Raw genomic sequence first — 20,348 nt, forward strand, 5'->3', positions numbered from 1 at the left:
TTCACCATCAAGAAACACATGGGGTCAACAAATAAAGGGATGCCCCTTGGCCTTTCAAGACATTGGGTCAACAAATACAAATTCCTCAATAGTAAGAAGGCATCCAAAAGGGAAAAAAAAACTCAGCCAAGCGGAAGCTTGTCCAGCCGTGGTATATTTTCAAACTGATGGGCCCCACTAAAAACTAAAAGCCTACATCAACTTTGTCTTTAGCAAGTTCAAATAAAATAAAATAAAGAAATGTTTTGAAACCAAACATGACCTCAAGCACTTGACCCTGAAAATATTTATTGTGCCAATGAATTTAATAATTTGTACGATTTATTATATGCAAGTTTATGTCTATTAATGTATTTATAAAGTGGGTGTCCAGGTAAAATACGTCTTATCCTTCTTCTCCCATTGCTCTTCCACAAATCCTGTTCTTTCTAGACGTCACATTCTTCGGTCGGGTAGTTTCTCGGGGTTTTCCCTTTCAACTTGCACCCGTAGAAGTTTCTACTTTCTAGTTTCGGTTCGGCTTTATTAATGGTTCGGTTTAGCCCCAAGCCGGCCGAACCGATTGTTTTTGGTCTCGAAAAGCGACGCCTCTCTCTCTCTCTCTCTCTCTCTCTCTCTCTCTGCTCGACAAACTCAGAGTTGAATTGGAGAACTTTCTCTTCTTCTCTCTCCGAACCCTAGGGTTTAAATCAGCTCCTCCCTTCCGCTCTCTCCTTCGCGAGAGCAATGCCTCGGTACGGTCTCTTGTATTCAATTTTCATTCTTTCACCGCTTCCTTGGTCTCCACTGCGTCGCCTGGATTCACTGCAATGCCCCATTTACTGACTTTGATCTGTTTTCGTTCATTGCAGGTATTACTGCGACTACTGTGACACTTACTTGACTCACGACTCTGTAAGCTCCACCGCCTAATTCTATCTTTGCTTTCCAATTGCTCTAACTGTTTGATTTTCGATTCTGCTGTTCTTCTTTTCCGCCACGGTCATGGGCCTGAAGTATGATATGTTTTTTTGTGAAAAGGAGATGTGTGAAGCTGCCTCCTTGTGAAAATTTGCTGAGATTGAATGTCTGTTAGCTTCAAATAGCGAGTCCTGTCTTAGGATGTTCGATGTCCGGGCTGCATTGTCTTATCTATTCAAATTTGAGTCATTGGGGTCTTCTTTTTCTTTTTTTTTGGGTCTTTCCTGGGAATTTTTAAAGGAACCTGGGACTTGTTAAAGGAACCGCCTTGCTGGATAAAGCTTTTGCTAGCCTTTGCTCTGTATCGATGACAGTGAGAGAATTGGTTTGATCATGTCCATCATAATTATAACCTGGGAAGTGGGTATATGGTGGTTAAACATTTTTTTTTTTTGCTTTTGCTGGGGAGATAGTGGTTAAACTGGCGACGGACTCTATCAACATTGCCACCTTGGCATTTAAAAGCTAATATGCACTGTCTAGTGGTCTTGTTGGATGGTTTATTAGGTTTTGCTTTGTCGTATCAAAACGTTCTTAAATCGCCAAAAGAATTTAGTATGATCTTTTATATGTCTCTTCCCTTTGGTGCTTTTCGATGATTAATAATTTCTTTTTGTTTTGTCAGCCTTCAGTCAGAAAGCAGCATAATGCAGGATACAAGCACAAGGTATTCTGCTATAGAAATCCTCATTCTCATTTCGTATGGATATGCATAAAATATCTTTTTCAACTTAAGAGTTGTTCTATTCATATTATAAATTGCTTTGATTTTTAGCCTTTTCTTTCTGCATATGTGCTTAAATTTCTGAAAATGATCTTTAGGCAAATGTGCGTCTTTATTACCAACAATTCGAGGAACAACAGACCCAAAGTTTGATTGATCAAAGGATCAAGGAACATCTGGGACAAACAGCGGCTTTCCAGCAGGTTGGTGCTGCTTATAATCAGCATCTTATGGGTCAGAGGCCTCACATGCCTATTCTACCTACACCCGTCATGCCTATGGGATCGCAGTTACCGAATGCACCTGGAATTAGACCACCAGTTTTGCCAAGACCACCTCCTGGTGCACAAGGTAACCCTTCTTGTTTGCGATTTGTGAGTTAGATAGATATGTGCATTGGAGATGCAGCCACCTGATTTTAGTCGCGTTTATGGCTTCTGATGCCTTCATTTATGCTTATAATTGCCTTTTTGTCCCTAATAGATCTGCTCATAATTGCCTGGAAGTGTCTACTTGCCATATTTGTTTATGCCTAGCCTCAAAATGTTCCTTCTCTACTGATTGTCCATTTAGGATGGTACTGTTTGTAAGAACCTTCTCATTGAAATATCTGCCAAGCCTTATCCTTGGGAGTCAGCGGTTATAGTTTGTAAACGTTTAACTGTCATGCTTGCTTTTTGTTATCTGATAATTTTGATTCAAAAGTTGTTTTACTTCTTACGGAGACTTGATTCTGTTTCTTAGTTGCATTTGCTGTGCCTGCTATGTCTGATCTGATCCCTTTCGATGGCCAGTGCTTTCTTTTGCAAGAAACAAATATCATGAGCATGACCAATGATATCAATTGGTTTTTCTATGTGCACCTAACAAGTGATAGAGATAGCCTTCTAACTTCATATTTTCTTATCATGTTATTAGGTTATGGCCATCTAAATATGCCACCTATGATGGCACCGCCTGGTGCCCCTGGCTTTCCTCAAATGAATGGTTTGCCTAGGCCTCCTACGTTGAACATTCCACCTACAGCTCCTGGGAGCTCGGGGACTCCAACTTCAGGAAGTGCTCCTCTGATGGTTCCACCTCCGGCTTATCAACCTAATCCAGCTGCACCACCAAGTGGAGGCTTCGACAGCTTAAATGCGAACCCCAAGGCACCAGATACCGATCATTAGCTTTGTTCTGCAGGTTTGTCCTGTCATTGGAGAATATTTTTTTTAACAGTTTCATGTTGCTTTTGTTGAAGTTTTGTCTCGACAATATTCAGAATGCCTGAGTTATAGATGACGGTCGTAACAGTCAATGGAAGATGTCAGCTCAGCTGTAGTGATAAACTGCGGAAAAGTAAAATAATTGAGGGTGAGTGTAGGAAGAAACTGGAAAGTAGTGTATGGGTATACTCTCCTAGGCTTCACAATTGACGGTGGACTTCCATTGCTATTGTTAAATAATCATTCATAACACTATATATCTAGACTAGGATATATGAAGACTTGATGTCAGAGTATTTCTCTTCATAACACTATATATCTAGACTAGGATATATGAAGACTTAATGTCGGAATATTTCTCTGGTTTGGATAGTCATAACATAGCAGTTCTCAAATATAACACGCTACTGGTCAATTTCAATCTGTGACCTTCAGGTGGCGTTGAAGATTTGGCTAGACATCTGAGTGAACAATTCCGTCCAAAGAAACCCTCGGAAACAACGCGATACTCCCGTGAAACGCATGGAAAGATATCATGTCAGGTCGACCTCTATAATGGATAAAGGCTTGAACTGTACCAGTGACACAAGCCTTGTGTTGTGCCTCTGCCTGCGACTTATCTATTTAGTCTTATGTAAGTAGCAACAATTCACTTCATTCGATAAGGTAGCGCATCCTCTTTCTAAAGGGTGGGAGCATACATTGCTCTGACCATTTGCCACATCTAAGGGAATTTCTGTTAAGCATCATGCCAGGCAAACAAAGTAGAAGAAAAAATCAGCTAGGTCTTGGAGGTCGATATTGATTTGAATGTTGCAAGATAGAAATCAGTGCCCAGTGACTCTGAAGATCAATGCCTCTTTCGATGATGCAACTTATCATGGCAATAACCGTGGGGTACCCGTTTGAGCAAGCGTTGCTTGTAACGAGGCAAAATTAATGGGTCCGGAACATTCTAATTCTTCCATTTGAAAATGGACAATAACAGTCAGTTTAATTTGCCCGAGAAATATATATGTTGGGGACCTTTTCAGGGTAGTGGTTCTCAGCTTTGTAGCCCATGCTATTACGAGGATAAATAGGGAGATAGAGAGCGGGGATGCGGATCAAATCGTTGAGGCAATTTTGAAAATAAATAAATAAATATTGGGATAGAAAACAAAGAATAATCCTATAATGGAGTAAGATGGCACAGTGTTCGATAATTGTTTTTATCAAGGGTATTATAGAATTTTGCACGTAAGAAAAATTGATTTTTACGTGTAACGGTATAAATATCCTTATTTTGATAGGTTATTTAACGAGCTGAGATAGTCATCTCAACCACCTAGACGTCAATGTCTTTATCAAGATTTATTGTCTTTGGAGACCTTTCTTTTTTTTTTCCCTATCAATCTAAGCGATCCGTGATTAATCTATAAAAAAAAAAACTATGGAAAAAAGTTATCAGTGATTAGTTACACAAGGTAGTCATTATAATGGTGACTTAAAGTTCAAATTTTTAAGGAAATTTGTAGTTTTCGTATTGTTTTAAAATTTATATGGTCGTGTGTTATTGAAATGCTAGAATAATAACAGTAAAAATTTGATGTAAAATAACGAAGTCCCATACTAACAAAGATATGATATGACCCTAAAATCTTCTCTTTTTTTTGGCTGAAACAAAGCATATGTTGGTAACGATTTATAATTGAAATGGTCAAATAGCAGCGATGGTCCTTCAATTCAAAGTTTAACTTTGGGATTTCAATCCTTTCTTTTTTTCTTCCATTAATTTGATTTGATAAGTTTTAATCTATCATCTTTAAAAGAAAGGTTGCATTGTCCCTCCAGCGAAAATTGCAACCAACATTCCCTACATGTTCGATAACCGACATAATATCAATTACTGAAAGAATGGTATATGTACAAAAATTGAGACGATAGAAACCTTGGTTGAGATTCAGCCCAAAAAAAAAAAAACAAAAGAAAAGAAACCTCTGTTGCGACCAAAGAGCGCCGACCATGTGATCTTCGATGAGCGAAATTGCATATTAAGTCCCAAGATCCAAACCGAACTCCGGGTAACTTAAGGGCAAGGGAATGACAATGGAAACTAAATGCCAAGGTCAAAAAGACCTCTAACCTAATTAAGTGATCAATGCTGCCTCCTCCCAAGTCTTACGGGCAAAATGCGGCATTCATTTTTGTTTGTATGATACCGATGACTCGATCTCCAGTTGGCCCAAATCGGTTGGTCGCAAGAATTCTTCTCATGTGATTCAAATTACGTATCTGCCTTGGAATAAACTATCGAGTCTTTGATGACCCGAGCAAGACCATAAAACGAAGCTTCTTGAACTTATTAGTTGAGGTTCGTTCTATCATTGTACTACAAGGGATAGGAGGAGGAAATATAAGGTAGCGTTTGGATTGTGAGCTTTGCTCAACTCAACCCAATCATGTTTGCTACCGACAGAAATATAAGTCAGCGTTTTCAAAGCACTGGGTCCCACAAGCACAACGGTAGGTCTCAGGACAACTTGTCCACAGAAGACCGTTCCAAGACACAGAATACCGACAAAATCCTTTCGCTCCTCCTCCTTCATCTTTTTCAGTAGGGTTTGCAGACGATTCGAAAATTGCCTGCAGGAATCTCAAAGCGAGGGCTCCAACGGCCGATTGGTGAGTGGGTTCTGTCCATTTCATGAATTACCCCCACGATTTTCCGTCAATTCCATCGATTCCTCACTGCGTTGCTGTCAATTTCGCAAATTGAACAGAACTGTGCGTTCGTGACGAGCTGCGGGCAAAGGAGCTGCGGAACACAGTGAAAAGGGGAAATTCCAAAGGAGTTATTCGCGGAAAACTGTGTTGTGGCACGCGTTGTCTAATCTTCTATTGTAGGGGCCCCCTTCCGACAGCGTTTTCAAAGGACGACTCTGCTCCTTTAAGAAGCGGTGGACTGGATTCACTCTCAGCATTCGCATTTCAGGTAATTTTCCGTCGATGTCTGTCTCCTTTTGTGCTTGTCGTTTGAAGATTTCTGCGATTTTTCTTCGATTGACTTTGTTGTTTGACGCTCTGATGTGATGAGATTATTCATTGAATGGCCTGAAAGTTCAATTCCAACTCTGTTTGCAAGTTTTCCTGTCATGTCTGTGGTCGTGAGTGCTCTTGCGTGTGATAGAACTTGCTAAAACATCAATGACCTATTACTGATTTTGTTGTGAAATTGTTTCTGTAATTGATGAACTTGTTTTGCCTCTTATTTGTCCGAATGCAAAGATGCACCTACTGCTGCACATCATGGCTCAGTGTCAACTTAGGAACTGAAACCTCTGATTGCGTTTCCTGACTGAACTTATACAGCTTGGTAAATACAGGATGAACTCTCATTTCTTGTGTCTCGTATTTGTCCTACTCATTGGAAGATTGTTGCTTGTGCATACTGTTACACACTGCTGAATTGAAGATTTTGTTAATTGTTTCTGTCATTCATTACCTTCTGCCTCTTCTTTATCCGAATGAAATCTATTGTCTATGCGAAAAGATGCACCTACTGCATGCATCATGGTTAGTTTCAATTTGTTTAGTTTGGCTTGTGATTTCTTTTCCTCTCAATGACATTCAGATTGCTAAATCCTTGATGATGTTGTTTTGTTTTGTTGCGGAATTGTCCTCGTAGAGAAGTCTGTTGCGTGTCTTCGAACATACTGCTGCACATTTATTTTGCCTTTATGATCAGTTTGAAATTGTTTAGTCACGACTGTGCTTTGCCTTTGTTCTGAGTATTGATTATTTTGTTGTGAAATTTACCTGCTATACAAGTTCGTTGCTTGTCTTAGCAGCTGCTGCATGGGCAACTTTATAACACCGCAAATTGTCTTTGCTGGTTTTTGCATTATCTTTACTTGGAAAGGTCAGTTTGTCTATCATTCATTATGTTTTCCCTTGTCTTTGTGGAAGTTTTGCTCCAGTCATTACATGCATCATGGCTCCAAAGGGGGAAAATATCATCGAATGGAGTGATGAAATGGACTTGGCTTTCCTAAACGTAATGCTTGAGAAGCAGAGAAGAACACACACTACAACATGGAAGACCAGTGCTTGGAAAGAGATCACAGCTAAAATGATGAATTTATTTCCGGATAAGCAACTGTTTTTGCATAAGGTTAAGGACAAGTATCAAAGAATGAAGACAAATTTCACCCGCTTTTTTGAAATAGTGAAGCATACAGGCGTCGGGTGGGATGCAGACACAAACACCGTCACAGCCGACTCTGATGTTTGGGATATGTTTATAAAGGTAAATGCATTTACTTTTTTGCTAAACGGCTACTATTGTTGTTTTGAATGACTTGTCAATGATCTCCTTCAAGCAATGTTGTGCTTCTTTGTAAAGAAGAACAGGGCGTACAAGACTTTCCGGAGCAAGGGCTGCAAGTACTACGATTTGCAGAAGCAACTGTTCAGTTCTTCCGTGGCTACCGGTGCTCTTCGCATATCCTCGACCGATCCACCTCCAACTTTAGAAGAAGAACGCCGGTTAAATGAGGAATTCTTATCTAGGGGGAAGGGAAAGCAGAAACAACATATCGATCTCGAAGAAGACTCCGACGAGAGTGACGACCCCGCACATGTTGCACAGCCCATTCTAACCGAGTCTCGACGTCGAGTGCCGAAAAGATCTCAAAGCAAGAGCTCACAAATGCAGGAATGCATGGATATATTCAGGGAGAGTTTCACGAAGAATCAGCAGGACACCACATCGTCGGCAAAGAAAAGCAAGTCGGTATCGAGCCCTGAGAAACCTGAGAAGAATAGCATCGAGGAAGCCCTCAATGAGTTGGCTAAATTGGAATCGAGAATCCCTAAATCTTTGTTTGTGAAAGCGGGGAAAACACTCCTAGATCCGGGCTCCCAAAGGCTTTTCATGTGGTTCAAGGAGGAGTCACGAATGGAATGGATATTGCAGCTGGATCATCCTTGAAGCAACCGTCATCATATCTTTTTTCTTTTTTTTTCAAAAAACAACGTTTATTAATTTTTCCTGACTGAACTTGTACTACTGATGTTTGTTATGTGTGTTTGCTTATGATGATGAGTTTTTATTTTAAGTGTGTGTTGCATGTTATTGTGTTCTGATTATAATAGAATTGTTTCACTGTTAACGATATATTCACGAATTTATTTATACAGTTATAGGCGATCATTTGGCAAACAGTATGTCTCGTAATGGCACGTCTTCATCCAATGACAATAACCCGAGAGACAACGAGAATGAACGTAGGCAACGTATGTTCTACTCCTTGATGATGCAATATGATCAGATGGAAGATCCCGTTCCACGGAACTTGCTGTGTAGAAATTCTGCACTTCAAGGACGACAATATATTGTTGAACTATTAGGGAGTGACGTCCGGTTCTTCGAAAGCTTCAGAATGGAACCACACGTGTTTAGAAATCTATGCGACACATTGCGGATGAGCTGTGGCATCACAGATTCTAGAAAAGGTGTTACCGTAGAAGAGCAAGTCGGCATGTTCTTATTGGTTATTTCACACAGTATGCGATTTTCAATGGTGGCGGAAAGGTTTCAGCATTCGAAGGAAACGGTGTCACAAGTTATCAAAAAAGTTGCACGCGGAATACAAGAAGTATCTGCCGATTTTATAACATCGCGGAACGTCCTTATCCAGCCGGAAATTGTAAATGATGAAAGGTGGCGTTTCTTTAGGGTATGTTATTTGATAATTTCATACTGTATAGAACTGTTTTACGTATACTATATGAGGTATATGACATCTTATGCGTTGTTGATGCAGCATTGTATTGGAGCTATCGATGGAACCCACGTGGCTGCATGCATGCCACAGGCGAACAGAGTACTTTATCGCGATCGTAATGCCGATATATTACAAAATGTATTGGCTGTTTGTTCACGCGACATGATGTTTACATATGTGATGACGGGCTGGGAAGGTTCCGCACACGATTCGAGAGTATTTGCAAACGCTGCGTCATTGGAATCCTTTCCAGCACTGCGTGGTCGTGAGTATTTGGTTATACATTCGCTTGTTTATAAGAAATTGCAAGCCTGTACGCGTTACCTATAATTTACCTTATGTTCTTTGCAGGACAATATTATGTTGTTGATGCAGGGTTTTCAAATATACCAGGATATTTGGCTCCATACAAGGGAGAACGGTATCACCGGAGCGATTTTCCTCGCCATAATCCACCAACAACGGAAAAAGAGCTATTCAACCAGCGCCATGCGTCAGTGCGTAATGTCATCGAACGTTATTTCGGTATTTTGAAAAAAAGATTTGCCATACTGAGTTCAATGACCAACTTCATACCGTATACGCAAGGACAACTTGTCCTTGCGTGTTTTGTTTTGCATAATTTTATACGCTGTAATAATTACCATGACAGATTATTTCTGGAGTACAGCAATGTGTGGGCAGATTACGATGAATTTCGCAATCCGCCAGTACAAGAAGGAAATAGAGTAGATGTAGACATGAATAGCGACGAAATGAACAATGTACGCGACCGTATTGCTACTCGATTATGGCTTGCAAAGGGAGGAGGCCGATAACATGCATTTAGGTGTTGTAATATGCATTTTGTTAATTTTTATTATGATGTACTAATGATAGTGTAAGCATTATATTAAGGAGAATAAATATAATAGGGGGTCTTTGTTTGTTGACCAATTATGGAGCACACACTCAATCTTATTTATAACTATTTTTGTCTTTTTCTGTAATTGAGTTGAGTTGAGTTGAACAATGTTTCAAATCCAAATAAACCCTAAAAATTTACGTACACGGAAATTCCATCCGATCAATGAGACTTGCATTCGAAATCTCTTAGTTTTGAGAATATATACGTCTTACGTCTTGGAAACTATAAAGGGAATTATCCAAAGTAAACGTCGAAGTCTCTGGTCATTTTTTACTTCCATTTCATTCTCAACTCACAGGAAGAATCACAATAAAGAAGGACAATGGCAGCTCTTCATCAGCTTCTAGCTATACTTCTTGTTCTCGGGGATGCACTCATCTCTCAGCATCATAACTGTCGTGGGGTTGCATGGCTGTTTCTCCAGTCTGCCTATGTCAAGATTTTCCCTTGCACGGGGTGTTTCTTTAATTATTATTATATTGTTGTTATTATTGTCGTTATTGGCCGGTTTTATCAATGCGATATGATATATATCATGAAGCAATGGATCCATCTCCATCTCCGTCTCCGTCTCCATTTCCATCTCCATCTCCATCCAAGGATTTAAATCACAGTCGTGGCTCGCGTAACGATCGCGTTGCAGTTATAACGGTTTATGACAATGGCGATACTATGTAATGGCGTCGCGGGCGTCGCGGATAGAAATTTTATTAAGCATTAAAAAATGATAAAGATTCAATATAAAATTACTTATGCATTGCTAGTAACATTTACCGCATCAAATACAAATGATAAAATCGCACAAAGTACATCAAATAACCATCATTCTACATGATTCGTCACCAAGTGGTGAAATCACAAGCCGGGTCATAATAAGAATCCGTTCCATCTTCATTCTGTCCTCTACTGTCATACATCCAAGGTCGCCCAAACACAAAGTTTGTTGCATTGTTCTCAAAATTTATCTCTTGGTCTTCATGAATTGTTGGTGGTAGTGCGGTATCTTGTAGCGGACAAAATGAATTAGGAGCATGCATGTACTGATTACTCACCCAGGCTGGTAATTGTACGGGAAAGTTCTGCCCATATCCATGGTAGAAATGAGTTGGTGGATAAATTTGAGTACTTCCCATCTCTGAGACCAATTCCTAATCGACTGAAACTTTCACTCATATCTCCATGAGATTGCATCAAATGGTTCAAATCTTTGTCTCTACGTGGTGGCCGCGCATCATCATCATCAGAAGACTCACACGTACCATACGCCAGATGTGATAATTGGTAAGATTTGTGACGAGATGATTCCTAAGACCCTTGATCTTCTCCACTATAACTTCAAGCACCATCTTGATTACCCAAACTTGGAGGACCTATGTTAGAATTTGAAATGCTATCACTATCAATGTGTGTTTTTTTCCTTACTAGCCCCCGATTGATCCTCTTGTTGGGCCACGAATTGTGAGGCAGATGGATGTGGCTGGGACGATCTGACACCTTCCTCTCTATCATTGTTGGTGCCCTCTTCATTTAACCATTCTGGATTTCCATTACCATCTAATAGTGGAGCCTCCCTCTCTACCAACCACTCTAGGATTGGCTCCACTCTTGTAAAAATATGATCAAAAGTAATCAGATTGAAACTTTCTTCTATTTTCTCTCGGCTTCTCCTCATCATATGCTTGTGCTTCAACCTCATATTATAATGCACAAAAACAAGTTTTTGCAACTTCTCGTACTTCAATCTCTTTCTTGTCTTTGTATGTATATAACCGAAGGTGCTCCAATTGCACTCGCTATTGCTTGAGCTACTAGTTTGGCTCAACACCTTAATTGCAATTGCTTGTAATCCAAAAGTAATCCACCAATCAGCTGTATATAAATTCTTTTAGATTGTTGGATAAAACTATTTGCCTAAATAAAATAAAACATTTACTTTTTTGAATTTAAACCAAAAGACTTTTACTAAAGCACTTATCTGACCTGGTTGCATTTTCTTCCATGCATGCTGGACTTGAACTGTACCAATTGATTCAGCTTTATCTCTAAATATCAAAAGCTACAGTATGAATGGATCAGTTAAGTATTCAAGAAATATTTGTAATTAGAAATCAATATATAACAAAATTTTAAAATTATACCTGATTCAGAGCTGCGATTTGACTATCGACATCTATCTCTAATCGAGAGATGACATTTTTCATACCATCCATCACCTCCTTTTCTACTTCATCACTCGGAAACTCCCCATATCTGAATTGTGGATTCAAAAAATAGCCTGTAATACATTTAAATGGTAAAATTAGAAATACTAATTTATACTCGATTGATTTTACAAATATCCAAAGAACATAATCAATAACAAACATGTAAATCTTGATGTAATTAGAATTTCCACCTATCATCAATTATGTCCCAATATTGCTTCCAATATCGACAGTCCTTCCTGATCTCCAATTTGGCTCTATCAAGAGCTTCATATGTATACCACTTCATAGGCTTATCATCAGAGTTCACCAGCTCGAGTACCCTTACCGGCGGTGTAAGTACCGCAAGCAAATCTTTCACTTTCCTCCAAAACGAAGAGCTCATTACAACGTCTTTAACCTCAGCAGTTGGCCCAGAAACCTCCCTGCCAAATCTGGATCTTACCCACCCATCAGAAACAAACATTGCCTGCAAATTATTTTTCTGCTTAATGAGACATTCGATCTGAAGAAAGTTAGTGGCGAAGCGTGTCGTTGCAGGACAAATCAATTGCTTTCCATTTGTAAGCTTCTCCATATAATTGACCACCCACCCATGGTTGTAGATGAAAGAAGTAATTTTCTTTGCATCAATAATCAAAATTTTCACGCTGCTTTTCTTCCCAAGATCTTCCAAGATAAGATCTAAACAATGTGTTGTGCAAGTTGTCCAATATAAATGCTTCCTTTTCGCCATCAACAATTTTCCAGTAGCTTTCATGGCTGCTTCATTATCTGTTACGATCCGGACAACATACTCCTCGCCAATCTCATCCACTATCTTATCCATCAATTGGAAATAATAATGCCTGTCTCTACTTGTTAGTCCAGTTGCATCTACGGACTTGTAAAAAACCATACCTTTGCAGCAATAACAAGAAAGTTGATGATGAGTGTGTGTGAGATATACCATCAGTCCAGCCATCCATCATGATTGTAACACCCATTTCTTTCCAGATCCACTTCAAACCGGCAATCCAAGTCTTTAGGTTGTGCACTTGTTCATTCAAGTACACTTCTGAAACATCATGAGGAGTAGGGCATTTTACTTCCCGATCTCAGCTGCAACATCAAGCATAACCTGCATATTCACATCATTGCATCCTTTTGGCGCAATATTATTTGCAAATAAAAATTTTCTAACTGCTCTTCCCAACTTTTGCCCCAGTTCTTTGAGAAACTTGGAGTGTGTATGGTAGTTTACCGATAAAGTAATTACTAGTAATGTACATTCCCATCAAAGTAGGAATCCACTTTCCCACCCCCTTGGTGGGAATCTACATTACTATTCATGTGGGAATTGAAAGGTGAGAATCTGGATTACCACAACCTAATCAAACATGAGAATTTGATGGGTCCTAGGAAAATTTATTCCCATTTTGGTTCTTATTTTGGGCTACTTGGCACCCATATGTCAATGGTAATGAGGATCCGTCGTCCTGAGTTGAGCTTCGGCTGATTGGGGATCGATCCACTGTCGTCCACTGCGAGCAGATTCTCGAACACTTCGCGAGCGCCTCCCTAATCTTCCACTAGAAGTCGTACTGGAAGAACCTCCAATATCAGAGGTGTTGCGAAATGCACCCATTTGTGCTCTAACTCTCTGCATATCTTCCCACTGTTGATGAGATCTTCTACTCTCTTCCATCGCATTTCTAATCTGCCTGTATTCAACAAATCCTTCGTAATCATCTTCATCCTCTTCCTCATCACCTCGTAAATTTGCCATAAATTCTTTTTTTCTTTTCTGCTTGTCAACTTTTTTATCCTTCTTTTGCGTCAAAAGCTTCAACACATTCTCCCTCGCTTCCTTTGAAACTCGAGGACACGGAGCGAGGTTTCCAGTTTATGAGCGATGTGCTCTTTCACCCGAGTGATTCCACCAGTTATCACCCTATCACAAAATTTCCATCAACAGGCTCGGCAAATTTCCACTCTATGTCGCTACTGTTAGGAGTCCATTGTGCAGGTCTTTCACGTGACATTTTCACCTGCAATAAAAAAGAAATTAATTAAAGAATTAATATAATTTTGTTCATGTCAAACTGATTGCTGTTGGAGTAGAACTCCAAGTATGATTCCTCTCAGTCGAGTCAAAACACGAGTTTTCATGTGATAGGTGTATATATGCATGGACATTAATTGGAGCAATATATATAAATACATATATATGTAAACAATTAAGTGTCAAACTATATAAAGTTAAATTTCCTACTGTCCAAAAAACTATATGAAGTTAAATTTCCGTTCCAAGTTTTCTTACGAAACCAAAGAACCCTCAAACAGTTAATTAAGTACATATATAATGCAGATGTTATTAAATACAGGAAAATAAAAAGAATAATACTCAAACAATATAATTTACCTTATGATCTCCTCTAGTTTCAAAACCCAGAAGGTAAATGATGTGTTCTTCAACAGCTTTTGCTCTTCAGTAAATTTTCACCAACTTCAGTTTCGTTTTTGGAGGAAAGGCTGAAAGGAAGACATTAAAGTTATGATGTTTGAATATTGAGTGACCTACGATCATTATATAATGTCACCCTTCCCTCTTCTTCTTGTTATTTACTGACTTTTCTTTATGAGCTAGAAGAACTTTGCTTCACATGGGAACTCAATTTGCAGGGAATCTTTGCATGCAATTACTTTTATAGAGAATATATCAACTACTTTGCAGAGTACAATTATTTCAACAATATATATATATATTCAACTTACACAAATAAAATATACATATATATATATATATGTATATCAGATTGCATAAATATACAAAAGATTGCTTATAAGTACTGTATAAGTACACTCGACTAGTCTCATCTATCATCGTTTTGTCACATCCAATATCCTATTTGTTTTTTTCCTCTCATAGAATAATTGAAGTTTGACCCCAAGGGCTAATGGGTTCTTTCTTTATTTAGAGAGTGGACGTGCATGTCAAAGGTTATTTCCTCTTAAGCACAAAGGTGTTGGTCTCGACTTAAGCACAACATTGTCCTTCCTCTTTTCAATCTTTCCATCAACTTTTTGTCACATCTATCAACTTACTTATATTTTTCTTAAATTTTTTTTGAAGTATATCTATTATAGGCCTATAATGTATGCATCTTTCACTTATCCAAAAGAAAAAAATCTATACATCTTTCTTTTTTATTTAATTCTATAGGTCATCTTTCTTCGCTCCATATCCAATAATTGCACAATTTCTCCAGTTGAATATATTACTTATTAGTCAGTCCCTTCCTAGCTAAATGGTGTATGGATTGGTTCTCTTTCTATTCCATTCTATTAGTGTTTGTATAGACTTTGGAGTACTTTGGGTTTGGGTTGGAGGAGAGGTATATTACGAGTGGAACCCCCCCGGTGAAGTGATGTTGGGGATGAGCAAGAGATGTACGTAACTTTTTTTGGTTGTTATATGGATAAATGTGTATATATATATATATATATATATAAGGGTCCGGTGAGGAGAACATATATACATCGGATCACATCTTATTATTAATTATTGCTACTAATCTCTAATTTCGTTATATATATATATATATATCATCGTGCATTGCATGCCACCTATCTATCTATCTCTCTCCATCGATCATCTTGTCATTCAACAGATCTCTCCCATATTCCATGCACAATTATTAATTTTGCCTATAAGGCTCCACATGACATGTAAGGAAACACCATTGTTAACGATTTGACACATTATACATGTGATCCATCGTTATATTGCACTGACGAGATAATATTTGTCATTAGCTCTACTCTAGGAATTCGCTATTGCACACAGGCCTACAGTATTATATAGATAAGAGTACGTACTTAATTGACGTATATATATATTATGAATATTGTCTATGCACTAATTTGATCAGTGAGACACATTTAACTACCAACATTAATATTTAAGTACTTCTTACCAACTTGTTGGTTCTATGTACGTATTTATATTAATAATGTAATTCAACTACACTTTTCATTGTTTGAAAGCTTAGTGATCAATTGGCATATAGCAAATTAAGATTAACTAATGGATTGGGATGGGAAGGACGAAGGAGCACATGGACTGGACGATGCCATCCTCTAATTATGACCAACCTAACTAAAGTAAATACTAGCTGTCGAAGAGAGATTTAATTAATTAGGTGAGGTTCCCATTCGCATTTATGATATACATACACACGCGCGCATACAAGCACATCTATGTGCCACTAGTGGATCACCAGTATATGCATAGGGTAAGTTTTTTAAATAGGGAAAAGTATATGTTATAACACAACGGTTTACTTTTGTGTCAATTTTATCATAATCTCTTAAAATTACACTATATAGCGTCAATTATAGTATGACACCAAATTTTCCGTAAAAATTAAACAAAAGGTTGATGGGGCGCACCCGTGAATGAATAGTGGGATAAACTCATGCGAAATAACCCATATTCCGATCCGTCAGGTGCCCTTTTACCCACTCACTCCCTTACCATCAATACTCGAATCTCATTCTCGCCTCTTCACACATCTCCTGCGTTACTGCAACCCCAAATTTCTCTTCGGTCCAGTACTTTGCCCTTCCCCCCCCCCCCCCCCCTCTTTACCCATGAGCTTGCCGATCTCTCTCTTCACACTTCTCTCTCTTTTGTTCCCATAGATGAAAATGAATTAAAGTTTGCATTTCATTTGACAGAGCTTCCCTTTTCTTTCTAACAATTTTTCATTCCTTGTTCATTATATGAAATGCAATAAGTTCAATGTGTGATTTTTTTCATTCAATTGATGGTGTAGTTGTTTTCAAAAAGAGCAATTATGTATGTGAAGAAACATGAATGAGATTCGAATATCGATGGTGAGGGAGTCAAGTGGCTAAAAGGGCACCTAGCGGCTCATAAAATGAGTTATTTCGCATGTGGCAAGAGTTTGGGCCCACTATTCATCCACATGTACCCCACATCAACCTTCCATATAAGTTTCACAAAAAATTTAACGTTATTTTATAGTTGACACTGCACCCTAAATGCAGTGATATATAGTATAATTTTAAAAGGTTAATGATAAATTTGACACAAAAGCAAAAGGTTGTGCTATGACATATATTTTTCCCTTTTAAATATCACGGAAAGAAAATTGAATCAAATTATGTTTACATTAGAGAAATTGCACGATTAGTACAAAATCTTTTATTGAAGAAACACCTTGATACTCGATAAAAAGAAAAGAAAAGTAACATTTAATACGAAAACTAAAAATGTTAATTTTATTACAATGTTAGATAAAATGTTAATTTTGAGTTAATATCATCAAGTTTTGCTGACGTGACTCTTGCAAGGACTGGGGGGCGGGCTGACCGCCCTTTATGATCACCTCTCTTCTCTATCTCTTTTTAATTTCATTTTACTTTTATTTAAATTTTAAATTTTCAAATAATTTATAATTTAAATTTGTTTCTTTAATATTTTAGTATATATATTTTTTATCCTTTTATCTATTCATTTATCATATTTTATTTTAAAGATGTTTTATTCATTTATTTTAAATTTTTAGTATTTAATTTAAATTTCAGTTTAAATTTTCATTTATCAATATTTTTATTTTTATTTTATTTATTTAATTTGAAATATATATAAGAGATGCCTAATTTAAATACTTTTCTAGCGCCATATAATAAGGTTAAGTTGCATTGAATCAATACTCATAACCTCATTATTAATAGTACTCAAAATAAACTCTTCTTGTATCTTCTTCATAGTTAAGTAACTCAATTGTACATCCGCATTAAATGCTGAATTATTTAATAGATAATATTTTTATTTGTTTATTGAATCTATACATGAATTTAATTATGATCGATTTATTTTTGGCTCGATTTAAGCAACCATCAATACCAAAAGATATATATATGACACTAATAAATAACATTTTTTGGCATAATACAATCAAAGGAAAAGAATAATAAAAAAGTTAAAAATAATTGATTAAAAAATAGGTGTGAAAGAAAAGTGATGTTAAGAGAAAGATGTGAGGGAGTGGCGTAGGGTACGAACAGAACTAGCACGACTAATAGAAGCAAAATTAAAGTAGGAACTAGAAAAAATATAACTAGGGTTTGAAACTTTTGGATTAAGAAACGATTGTCCAGTACAACAACATCGTCTATAGAGATGCTTGTTGTTATCGCACTGCGGAAAGTGATCTGGCACCTTGAGACGAAAGGGGGACACGCATGATTGAGCACGAGAAGTGAGTCGCCATTATCTGTTTTAGGTCCGAAGATCTAGGGGCGATGAGTCGCTCAGGTCTAGGGGATATAACTATACCTCTGAGGTTCACTTTAGGTCATGATCTTTCAGAAATAGAGTTCCGAGTTTGGGGGTCTTGTCATGACCATGTTTCCTCGATCGCCCAAGAATTGGTACTCAGCATGTCTATTGGCCACCTTATTTTAGTTTCTTTACGGAGTGATTAAAGGTTCTGCACATCTCACTCCGATTCGACACCCAAAAATGGGAGAATTGGGCCGAGTGGACGATTTCAAATCACAAGAGGGGTGGCTCAAATGCATAATGGGCCTCGCTCACTACTCTCACGCATATGTGAGATTACTAATGATTAATCCTAATCCGATTAACAAATGCAGAAATGAGTAGGCCTAAACATTAGTAATGGGACTAAGCATGCGTAATTTGATTTTTCCATGATATGACCTATTCATTCCAACTGAATGTGGGCTTAAATTATATGCTTCTTGGTTTTCCAGTTTTACTGTTGAATCGGGTGAATTTTCCTAAGTCTAACCGGTTTCATTTTTATGGGCTACACCCTCGTGATCGATATAATCTACTTAGCTCAATTATTGCGTCTCTCAAGACCTCACACGTGTTAACCCGAGATTCTTACAATGTTAATCTAAATAAATAAGAAACTATAACTGTCTCATCTACTAGACTCAATACATAAACACTCAACCTCTCTTTAATCTCTCTTCCCGACCTAAATCACTCGAGAGTACATTAAAAGAAAGGAAAAGTAATTTGAATCCCAAGATTAACAAAGGCCGCCATGCCTGATAAGATGTATGCTTCATCAAGGCACCAGAGGATAGCACCCGTTCCTCTCTTTGATCACTCGCTCTTCTGCTTCACTGTGACAGCTGCTGCACTGTTGCTGGTAAATTGATCTCTGATTATGTATTGGTTCGTAGTTACAAATTATTACTTGTGAAGGGGGGAAAAAAAGAAGAGAAAACTGTATAGGTTCCAAACTAATACCTGAAACTTATGTCCTATTATATAGGTTTCCGGGAGTAGAGTTTAGTCTCATGCTATCTTTGGTAACCAAACTTGATTTTACTTAATTTAAGTTAAACTTTACTTTTCCCTCAAATCAACAACACAATTATTACTTTTTTTATCGTTTTCTTCAAATTGTCTATTACTTTTTCTTATATTTTATTACAATTAATTTTTTAATATTAAATTTTTTTAACTAGTCAATACTCGTCCTCAATTTGAACATTTTTTCCTCAATTCAACAATACAATCATTACTTTTTTATATTCTTTTTCAAATTCTTTCACATTATTCTCTACTACTTTTTTCTTCATCTTCTTAAATCAAACTAAATTAAATTAAATCAAACTTAATTTCATTACCAAAATTGATGGAGAAAACGAGAAGACCATATGATGGTTCTAGAATATAATTAAAGGTTGTTGGACTGAAACCGAAGAGTCATTTCGTGCTTAGTTTTCTGAGTCGTTTATGCACTAAATAGGGTCAAATAAGATGTCATTGGAAAGCCCTAGAAGTCTAGTTTCCAATAAATCAAACTGTTCGTAATTTGGAATTGTCTTAGGAAAAGTTATTGTCATTTTCGTGAGTTGTGTCCAGAAAAAATTCCGAGAAGATAGAATTAGAGTTAATGGGGTGTCTTGGGAAGTTCAAAAGTCCTTGTGTCATTGTTCTATAAATAGGATGATCGTGTAAGGATATGGGCAAGTCATCTTTGAAGTAATCAATTTATATTCTAGAGTAACTCATTCTTTGAGTTGTTCTTCTCTAACTTCGAATAACTTAGGTGGATTCCTAAGGTTCTTCGGGTCGTTCGCTCGTTGTTTTGGGGGCTTGGTCCTCTCTTCTCTCCTTACCGCCATCAGATTGGTATCAGAGCCACGGTTCTTTCCATGGCGAACCGTCGACGTAGAGTACCCGACGTCAACGTGGCTCCCATGGAGCATGACCTTCGTGATGTCGAGATGGATGAGCTGAGGAGGCAAGTGCAACAACTCCAACAGCAACTTGAGCATCTCCAAGCTAGAAACCGTGACGAGACACGTCATGGTTTGGATGTTGGCGAGGTTGGGGAGGTTAACCCTTTCCATGACGAAGATTCTGATTCGTCCACCGAAAGAGCTTCTCCTAGACTTGGCCGGAGGAATCGTTTTGAGGATTATGGCGTCAAAGTCGACATTCCCGACTTTGAAGGTCAAATGCACCCAGAAGATTTCATTGATTGGTTAGCTACCGTTGAACGAGTCTTCGACTTC

The 20,348-nt window shown here is 37.8% G+C and overlaps 3 protein-coding genes across 10 annotated transcripts; 2 read left to right on the forward strand and 1 right to left on the reverse strand.

Annotated features, from left to right (window-relative positions):
- Window positions 1–575: 575 nt before the first annotated feature.
- LOC116192952 (U1 small nuclear ribonucleoprotein C) lies at window positions 576–3,740 on the forward strand. Its single transcript, XM_031521666.1, has 6 exons — window positions 576–734; window positions 852–894; window positions 1,586–1,627; window positions 1,783–2,035; window positions 2,603–2,869; window positions 3,328–3,740. Exons 1-5 carry the CDS (start codon window positions 727–729, stop codon window positions 2,854–2,856), a joined length of 600 nt encoding a protein of 199 aa, XP_031377526.1. The 5' UTR covers window positions 576–726; the 3' UTR covers window positions 2,857–2,869; window positions 3,328–3,740.
- A 1,662-nt stretch (window positions 3,741–5,402) lies between these two features.
- LOC116197993 (uncharacterized protein At2g29880-like) lies at window positions 5,403–7,991 on the forward strand. Of its 6 annotated transcripts, XM_031528310.1 has the most exons (5): window positions 5,403–5,556; window positions 5,655–5,866; window positions 6,723–6,793; window positions 7,101–7,180; window positions 7,277–7,991. In XM_031528310.1, the coding sequence occupies exons 3-5, from the start codon at window positions 6,730–6,732 to the stop codon at window positions 7,862–7,864; spliced, it is 732 nt and encodes a 243-aa protein (XP_031384170.1). In that variant the 5' UTR covers window positions 5,403–5,556; window positions 5,655–5,866; window positions 6,723–6,729; the 3' UTR covers window positions 7,865–7,991. The 6 variants fall into 6 exon arrangements, 4 of the variants coding, with proteins under 4 accessions (XP_031384170.1, XP_031384154.1, XP_031384148.1 ...); XR_004155135.1 differs by lacking the exon at window positions 6,723–6,793 and having other exon boundaries at window positions 6,852–7,180; window positions 7,254–7,991; XR_004155136.1 differs by lacking the exon at window positions 6,723–6,793 and having other exon boundaries at window positions 6,852–7,180; window positions 7,285–7,991.
- A 2,343-nt stretch (window positions 7,992–10,334) lies between these two features.
- Window positions 10,335–14,305, reverse strand: LOC116199913. 3 transcript variants are annotated; one of them, XM_031530516.1, is made up of 5 exons: window positions 14,176–14,305; window positions 11,963–13,801; window positions 11,706–11,842; window positions 11,548–11,623; window positions 10,335–11,436 (listed from the first exon to the last, which is right to left on the reverse strand). In XM_031530516.1, exons 2-5 carry the CDS (start codon window positions 11,967–11,969, stop codon window positions 10,967–10,969), a joined length of 690 nt encoding a protein of 229 aa, XP_031386376.1. In that variant the 5' UTR covers window positions 11,970–13,801; window positions 14,176–14,305; the 3' UTR covers window positions 10,335–10,966. The 3 variants fall into 3 exon arrangements, 2 of the variants coding, with proteins under 2 accessions (XP_031386376.1, XP_031386368.1); XR_004155615.1 differs by having other exon boundaries at window positions 10,335–11,623; XM_031530508.1 differs by lacking the exons at window positions 10,335–11,436; window positions 11,548–11,623 and having other exon boundaries at window positions 11,661–11,842.
- Between the last annotated feature and the right edge of the window lie 6,043 nt (window positions 14,306–20,348).

Source organism: Punica granatum, chromosome 1 (genome assembly GCF_007655135.1).
Source record: "Punica granatum isolate Tunisia-2019 chromosome 1, ASM765513v2, whole genome shotgun sequence".
NCBI lineage: Eukaryota > Viridiplantae > Streptophyta > Magnoliopsida > Myrtales > Lythraceae > Punica > Punica granatum.

Bases quoted from the DNA above. Each gene is read 5' to 3' on its own strand.
- LOC116197993 (XM_031528294.1), top strand. From the start codon at position 6,866: ATGGCTCCAAAGGGGGAAAATATCATCGAATGGAGTGATGAAATGGAC. The intron at 7,181-7,276 runs GTAAATGCATTT...TTCTTTGTAAAG, and splicing joins TTTGGGATATGTTTATAAAG to AAGAACAGGGCGTACAAGAC.
- LOC116192952 (XM_031521666.1), top strand. The intron at 1,628-1,782 runs GTATTCTGCTAT...AATGATCTTTAG, and splicing joins ATGCAGGATACAAGCACAAG to GCAAATGTGCGTCTTTATTA. The intron at 2,036-2,602 runs GTAACCCTTCTT...TCATGTTATTAG, and splicing joins ACCACCTCCTGGTGCACAAG to GTTATGGCCATCTAAATATG.
- LOC116199913 (XM_031530508.1), bottom strand. From the start codon at position 12,735: ATGGCTGGACTGATGGTATATCTCACACACACTCATCATCAACTTTCT. The intron at 11,843-11,962 runs GTGGAAATTCTA...AATGTATTACAG, and splicing joins TGGGACATAATTGATGATAG to GCTATTTTTTGAATCCACAA.